The sequence below is a fragment of the Cimex lectularius genome, unplaced genomic scaffold (genome assembly GCF_000648675.2).
Source record: "Cimex lectularius strain Harlan isolate CLEC.00 unplaced genomic scaffold, Clec_2.1 scaffold57, whole genome shotgun sequence".
NCBI lineage: Eukaryota > Metazoa > Arthropoda > Insecta > Hemiptera > Cimicidae > Cimex > Cimex lectularius.
This window is the reverse complement of record NW_019392642.1, coordinates 1,997,973-2,006,219: the sequence shown is the minus strand read 5'-3', so window position 1 is coordinate 2,006,219 and position 8,247 is coordinate 1,997,973. Positions and strand designations below refer to the sequence as shown.

General features: G+C 37.7%; 1 protein-coding gene across 1 annotated transcript; it reads right to left on the bottom strand.

Annotated features, from left to right (window-relative positions):
• Positions 1-291: 291 nt before the first annotated feature.
• Positions 292-3,243, bottom strand: LOC106661650 (tyramine/octopamine receptor). Its single transcript, XM_024229986.1, is given in 3 exon segments — positions 292-2,204; positions 2,207-2,265; positions 2,348-3,243. Coding segments are annotated over 3 exon segments (1,254 nt in total). The 5' UTR covers positions 3,231-3,243; the 3' UTR covers positions 292-1,892.
• Between the last annotated feature and the right edge of the window lie 5,004 nt (positions 3,244-8,247).

Sequence of the window (8,247 nt, the reverse complement as noted above, 5' to 3'; positions counted from 1 at the left end):
GCATGACCTGGCATATCTCACATAACGTTTTCAAAGTATAAAATGAATAAATGCTCCATCCAGAAAAACTCCATGCTGTCAAGCACAAGTTATTCACTTAATGATAGAAAATTAAATAAAAGGAATGATTTATTTGTTATTTATCTCGATTCATGTCCCAGATCCCTGTGTCAATTCTAATAGGAGCGAACAAAGGGAAAAAGGGAAAATTATCAGACAGAAGCAATAATCTATATTAACAGCTATATCTTTAATAATTAATAATTTACAATAAAAAGCATAAAAGGTTTGGATAAATGACAAAAAAATATTCGGACAGATTTTACATTATAATTTCACATAGAATTTATATTTGACTCAACAACTTTAACGTTACGACTAAATATTATTTACATTTTATTGAATCATTGTTAATTATTTATTTTTCGGGGGAGGGGTGTGGCCGCGGACGAGTCTCCTTCCAAAAGCGAAACTGTTATCGATAATCGGGCTCAAAAATTATCGAAACAGAAATCGCGTTGTCGGATCCTCGAACACGACAGTAAAACATGTATGCATATAATAAATACAACATTGTTTAAATTATCTTATCGAGCATAACAAACTTTATATCCTTACGACACTATTATTTTTACATAATCATCTAAATGTTAAATTTTTACAGATTTCAATTTAATACCTAAACCGTAGAACAGATCTACATAACTAAATTACAAACAATTATCACATATTGCGAAGGTAAAAAATCAAAATAAAAAAACAATTATCTACACTCATTGTTCAAATTGGTGAAATCGATTTCGCGGTGTTCAGTACGATTACATCGGGAAGTACATTGTAAGTTGATGGTCGACGACGTGCTACAATGTTGTCTGTTCATTTCAACACCCCATTTGCACAGCAACAGGCGACCCAACAATCGACATATAATCGTTTTAATCTCTAATTTCATGTAACGTTGAGCTATTTCCATTCGAATCCGAGTGTCCAGTTTCGTTTCGCTTTGGACGCTTCGCGATTAGGGTTCGAGAGAAAGTTTCATTATCGGTGACAAATCACAGGGTCTTCAATAACCCAACGAGCGAATGTTCTTGAAGTAGCTTTCTAACTGTCCTTAGGTCCATTCTCACTACTTCATTCGTGAGAACAGTTTTCCCAGTACGTCACCTTCACTAATATTCATGATTGTGATACGAGTAAAAAGAAGGAAGCTACCCAAAAAGACGAGGACATATGGAATCGAAGTTTCTTGTTGCAAAAAAGATCAGTAGAGTTCAGTTCATTGACGTTATTCAGCGAGTAAAATGGCCCGACCTGATTTTAATATCCATCTGATAAAAATCACTGGTTGTATAAGGTAGGGTAAACTGATTGCTCTGGATCGTACTTTTTACTATAAAATAAAAATATATTTAATATATAAAATAAAAGTTAGGATATCGTCTACTTCTCTTCATAGAAAATATGGAGCATAAACGCGTCTCATGGCCTATGCATTCATCGATTAATTGAGTCACTAAAGACTATTTGGTTAAATGAAATTAATATATGATGAAAAACATAATTTCTTGTATGTAAAGTTATAAAAGAAAATGTGTTACCGAGTAGGTAGGTGATTAGACGCTCAGTACATTCACTAAAAATCTCATTGTAACTACTATTTAGTTGTTCGAAATATTCAAAACTATGACTCTGAACAGTTATACTATTCTTGCTTATTATGTTCTTCTAAACATAGTACGATATCTATGTTGAAATGAATTATGTACAGTGATAAGCTGACCCTTTTACACCATTTTGCTAAGTGATAGACCCGTTTGTTCAAATTGTACGGATGAGATCCAAATTATTATCAATCACATAATCTGCTTCTTTTTTCATTCGATACGAGATCACGAGGCAAATTTGATGTGTAGGAGTTTTTTAAAGGCGCGTCTAAAGTCCAGATTGAATATAGTGTAAATGATGGGGTTGAGAGCGGAGTTGATGTAGCCGAGCCACGTGATGAAATTGGTCAGCTTTTCTGACGGACAGCACGTGGAGCAGAAAGGCAAGATGACATACATGAGGAAGAACGGTAGCCAGCACATAACGAAAACGCCCATGATGATACCCAAAGTGCGAGCCGCCCGTCTCTCTTTGCTCAGCGAGATTCTCTGCTTCTCTTCGATGAACTGGTTGACCTGTGTCGATCTCTTTGCCGCGACCGACGGGACCTGGTTCTCCTTGTTGCTCCCTTCCCTCCAATCCTCGCATTGCTTTTTACTTTTCGGAGAATTGGTGGACGAGAGATCGTGGACATCCGTGACGGAGTCCTCAGCCGGTTGGGTCGCGAGGTAGTTGCCACTCGAGTCCGACTTTTTTTTCTTCCTCTTCGGTTTTTTCTTTTTCTCGGTTTGATCGTTTTCGTTAGTCTCGGAGCTGACGGATTCACCGTCGATGGGCGAATGCTTTTCTTTGAGCGAGTTCTGTTGGACGTTCTGCTTGACGGCGTTGAGCTTCGACGCCCTGGCTCTGTCTCGCAAGCGTTTTCTCGTCGCTAGGAATATTTTGATGTAGACGATGGTCATTATAAACAGCGGGATGTAGAATGAACCGAGAGAAGAGTAAATCACGTATCCTTGCTGCGAGGTGAGCTGGCAAGGGGTTGAACTGTGGAAGACGTCTGGCCAGTCGTTCCATCCTATCAAAGGGGGCGAACTTATGGCCAGCGATAACACCCATACTATAGCTATCATCACGAGCACTCTTTTTAGGGTTCGCATTTGAGCGTAATTTATAGGGTCGGTAATCGCCCTGTATCGGTCGACGGCGATGGCGCACAAGTTGAGGATGGACGCCGTGCAGCACATGACGTCGCAGGTCAACCACATCTTGCAGACGTGTATCCCGAAGATCCACCGACCCAACAGAGTGTAGGCCACGTTGAAGGGCAACACGAGCAGGGCGACAGTCAGGTCCGCCACTGCAAGCGAGACGATGAAAAAGTTTTGAACGATCCTCAACGGCTTGTAAGTGAACACGCTGAGTATGACGAGGACGTTGCCGACCACCGTCAGTATGATGATCAGCGATAAAATGACAGCAGTTGCTATCGCCTCCCATACAGGAACGGCGAAAACGATCCCAAATGGGCTTTCGTAAAAAATGGGCTCATTTTCGCAGCCGCCGTTGAATCCCGACAAGTTGGTGATGTTGCTCACGGCCTCGATGTACTCCCAGTCCGCCATCTTCAAACTGGTATCTGAAACACACACAAATTCTGTTAAAACACAATATCTAATTTACACATTTAATCCGTATAATCAAATTAAATCAAGTGATATGTACAGGGGTACTAATTGATTGCAAATCTGGCTGGATGGCTGGAAAGCCGAGGGAATATCAGTACAAAATGTATTCAACGTTCTCAATGTCAGTTTCATTTACTGCAGATGACCAAAACCGATCTCTTGAGACCTTGAGAAATCAATCGCCACAGCAACTCTGGTGTATTCGCCATTGCATTTGTACTTGTATCACTTCTCTCTATTTTCTATTAAAAAAAAACACCTTATTTTACATCAAAAGTAACTTTAAGTTGGATTTTTGTAACAATGATTTTCAAAATCTTATCCCTACGAATGAGAGGGATAATTATCTGTTGGAAACATGAATTCTGTTATACATTTGGAAAATACATGAGTGTTCATGCACGGATTTAAGCTAAACCTTTTTACCTAAACCTCGTCAGTTGACCCGTAACTTTTGACCAGCTGTCCACAAACTCATTTTTACTGTATTCCGGCCAACCCTCTTCTTCATCATTTCGCACTTTTGACGTGTTTTTTTAATTTACGACGGTACTTTGTTCCGTAACTGTTTGTAAGAGTCTGGATGGGAAAACTACGATTTGGAAAGCTTTCCTTTTTGGGTCGACCTATCTGGACCAGTGGGCAGGTATTTTCTACTTATTTCTTCTCTCGAAAGGTAAGAACTTTTATTTCTTATTTTTGTTTTTCTCATTTAAAATAATTTCCACTTCAATTCCTTTTTCTCGCGTTCACTATTTATTAATATATTTCTCTTCCCTTTTTCTATTATGTGCAAACAACGTGAGCATGTAATTTAACATTTCCCCTGGTTTCTGTTTGCCTAGACTGTAAATTGAAATTGGTTTACAAAAGGCATATATCAAACACAAGCGTTTAATTAATTTCTAAAGAGGGTCCAATTTATGTAGACAATGCCTTTAAGGACTGTGCGGGAACGGTCCTCCCTATTCTCAGCCAGAGTGCCGTGCAACGTCGTTTCTAATCAAAAGTGCATTACACATTACCGCTAAATATCACTTTGCTAATGTAATTAATTTTATTAGTCAATCGGTGATAATCCGTGCGTAATTTATACGGAAATTTAAATCAACCCGTATGAAAGTCTACCCTTCATAATGTTTTTGTAAAACAAAAGAACGTCATTCGTGGAAATATGTCATAAATAAATAGTTAGATCAACTACATGAGCTATTTAAGAAGAAGGTAGAAATTTTATGGTGAAATTTGTCGTTTAAAGAATACTTTAAAAAAATCTATTAACGTTAATAATTGATAGGAAAACTTTGCAAAGTTAATTGTATTTAATTACTTGATAATAAAACTTACACGGGTGCCGGCAGGAGAGAACTTGAAAATGAGAGAGCAAAGGACCTTGCTAAAAAAGGCCCTTAAATCCTGTTTATTGACCTCCAATTTGCCCTCATCCCGTGAGCTTTGCAAAGGAAATAATTGAATGCTGGGGTAAAAACCAATTCCCCGGAGATAGGAATTTACTACCTTCCAGCAGGCAGGCAGTCGACGGAATTTATTAAAGCGATCAACTCTAAGAATCTCGCCCGCTCTGCTCTATCTCCGTGGTGCATGTCGGATAAGTGAGTGGCATCCATCCTTACGAGCCATTGCGCAATTTATTATTATTTTTTATATTTATTGAACCCGATCACGTGTAATGAACATGCTAAAAAATCGAATGCACTTAACAGAGGAAAATCCGTAAACTCTGACTCCCAGATGGAATCGTAAGACGGAAAGTCAACTCAAGTATGCAAAAATAACACGAAAGTTACCCTGGGGACCCACTGGGAAAAGGGCAGATAGCGACTGAAGGTATGTGTATGTATATATTTACTTTCATGAACATATATTTATTTTCATTTTGTGAGGTGATGGTATGATTATCCTCGGACAGGGTTCTTTGAGTTTTCGATTCATTTGGGACAAAAATAAAACTGATTCCCAGAAAACTACCGGCAGGCGACGTTCCGAAACAAGAAAAATCGGTAGAAGGGGTTTCCTGGTAATGTAGTAAAATCGGACGCCCAATCCACTGAAACGTGTACGATTAAAATATACGCCGTAGTAAAATCGGACGCCGACCCCACTGAGAAGTGTAAGACTAAAACAGTCTTTAAAATATACGAAAACGACTGTGGCGTTCAGTCTGAATTTGCGTGAACTATCAGTATTCAAATATTGGTACAAAGCGCAATCTGAACGTCCACTCGAAAATTGGCACATGTTGTTCTGATGATGATGAACTGGAAGCACTGGNTAATTATATATATAAAGAATCTCATTACCATGTGGTATACCAATAAGGGACTAAAATAAAATATATGTTTCAATTACAGTTTTAAAACCATGTTGACGACATTCCCCTGAACAAATAAAGGGGGTGTAAAAATAATATATACTTATCATTCGCATAGTCCAGGTATAAATACTTTTATTTAAAAAATTGGAAATTACTGTTGGGTGTGCCTTCAGATTGGGAATTATATCGTGAGATTTCTCTATGCTTAGTTTCTGATGATGGGCCAGGAGCCTGAAACGTCATGTAATTTTCTAAATTGAATAAAGGTTTTCAACCAGGGAGAACTTGGAATTTTTCAACCTATTAATAGAAAACGAAAGTTAACAAATTTTTCCAATTTTTTTCGGTAAAAAGTCGGCGCTACTCTGTATTTTCTGTTTTTCTGCGTTTTTTTCTTACACATCTGTATTAATAGCTTAGCAGGGGCGATTTAACTTCGTCTTGCTGATATTCATCGAACACGTAGCATCTTCGTTCAACTCTTCTCTCACACGTGGTGACAGGACCTAATTCATCAATCTTATAGCAACACAAAAAAAAAACAAAAACAAAAAAAAACTAATGCTGTTCTATATTCAACTAACAGTTTGACATATCTGCGGGTCTGCGGGGGCGGAATACACTGACCCTTCTTGACACTTAATCACTCATACAAATACATTCAGATACATTCATAAATACAGATAGAGCCTTTCAAACCGGATGCGCATTTAAAAATTGGTGAGACACTCGGGTACTGATAATTCACCGATGTTTCTCTCTCATATCACACTACGCACGTTCACATTAATAATAGTTTGACTAACTAGTTTGACAAGTCTATGGGGTACTCTATACTCCGTCAAAGACCAGACCATTCGAACTTACCCGTGCACGCAGATGAATATCATACCAAGAAAAGAAATAAAAGCCACGTATGAGGGATTATTTATTTATTTATTATAACTCCAACAGAAAGAATCTACAAGAGTAGTAGTAAAAAAAGGCACATAATAAAAAGAAGAACAAATGATCAATTAAGCAATAATAACAAAAACACAAGGCTTAATGATTCAAGGCAAGTAAACATTTAATTTAACTTTAACTGAATTCAAGGAATCGCGAAATACATCTATTTCATTAGAATAATAATTCAGCAATCTCATTATTTTCGGTAGGGGTGAATTTAGTCCATATTCTGTTTTGTAGTGTGGAACAAAGAACAAATTATGGTTCCAAAGTGGTCACTGAGGCACACATAACGATAAATGTAAGTTAAGAGATCGGCAAAAAAACGGCGTGAGCTAAGCGACTCAAGACCAAGCCAGTTCAGTCTTTCCAAGTAATTCAGGTGTGCAAGACCAAATCTGAAGGCCATTATCCTGGTTGCTTTCTTTTGTACTTTTTCCAAGTCGCTAATCTCACCAACGTAGTAAGGGACACTTGCATATTCCAGATGGCTACGAACAAGGGATTGATATAATATTTTAACTGCCAAGATGTTTTTAAAATCTCTAGAAAACCTAGTAATAAAGCCAAGATTGCGTAAAGCCTTACCTCGAATCTGTTTGATATGGTCANATCGTGAAAAAAGGGCCAGAGGCGACGGTGGGAATCGAACCCACGACCGCGGCGTGAGAGTCTCTCATGCTAACCACTCGGCTTTCGCGGTCCCCCAAATAAAGAAAACTTACAATCCTTGAATATACTACAGACATCATTGAAATAAACAAGAAATAATATGAGCCTGGAGTGAGAACCCTGAGGTACGCCAGAAAATGTAGAAATCCTATCCGATACCGAGTTATTAATGAGAACAGAAAAAGAGCGACCAGATAGAAATGATTCTATGAAGGATAACAAAGGATCACCAACTCCAAGGATTTTCAACTTAAACAGAAGAATATCAATGTCAACTCTATCGAAGGCCTTAGATAAATCTGTATATACAACGTGAACACTATTTCCATTCTCAAGGGAATTAACAATAAAATCATAATAATGAAATAAATTTGTACTGGTGGATCTACCCCTTAAGAAACCATGCTGATTGATGTTAACATATGATTGAAAAGCCATGCTAAGGGCCTCAGCAACAATGGAATCTAACATCTTGGCGAAAACAGACGATTTGCAAACGGGTCTGTAATTAGCAATGAAGTGGGAATTACCTTTCTTATAAATAGGAACCACGTAAGAATATTTCCATTTAACGGGAATTTTTTATTTATTCCCTAACCATCCCTAACTATATATAACTATATACGTTTATCGATTTTAGATATTCAAGAAGTTTATGTCAATTGGCCTATGATCTTCTTTATTATTAATGTTTGCTGATGAAGTTATGTATTCCAATGATCAAAATGAGAATAAATTATTTGCTGAAAGAAAAAAAATGTAAGAGAGCATTTCACGAGAAAAGATCTTGGTGCTAATAGTTGTAGCATAAACGTCCGACTCAATGAGAGGATCACCTTTCAGATCACGTATATCTGGTCGGGTTACCTATTAGAAGCTATTTGTCCCAATAAATTTGTCTCAGAAGAAGATAAAAGAATAAAAAAAAAGATCCGTGTAAATTCGAACTCGATGCACAGAACAACCCTTACACAGAACTCGCCGGCTCTGAGTCCAGCA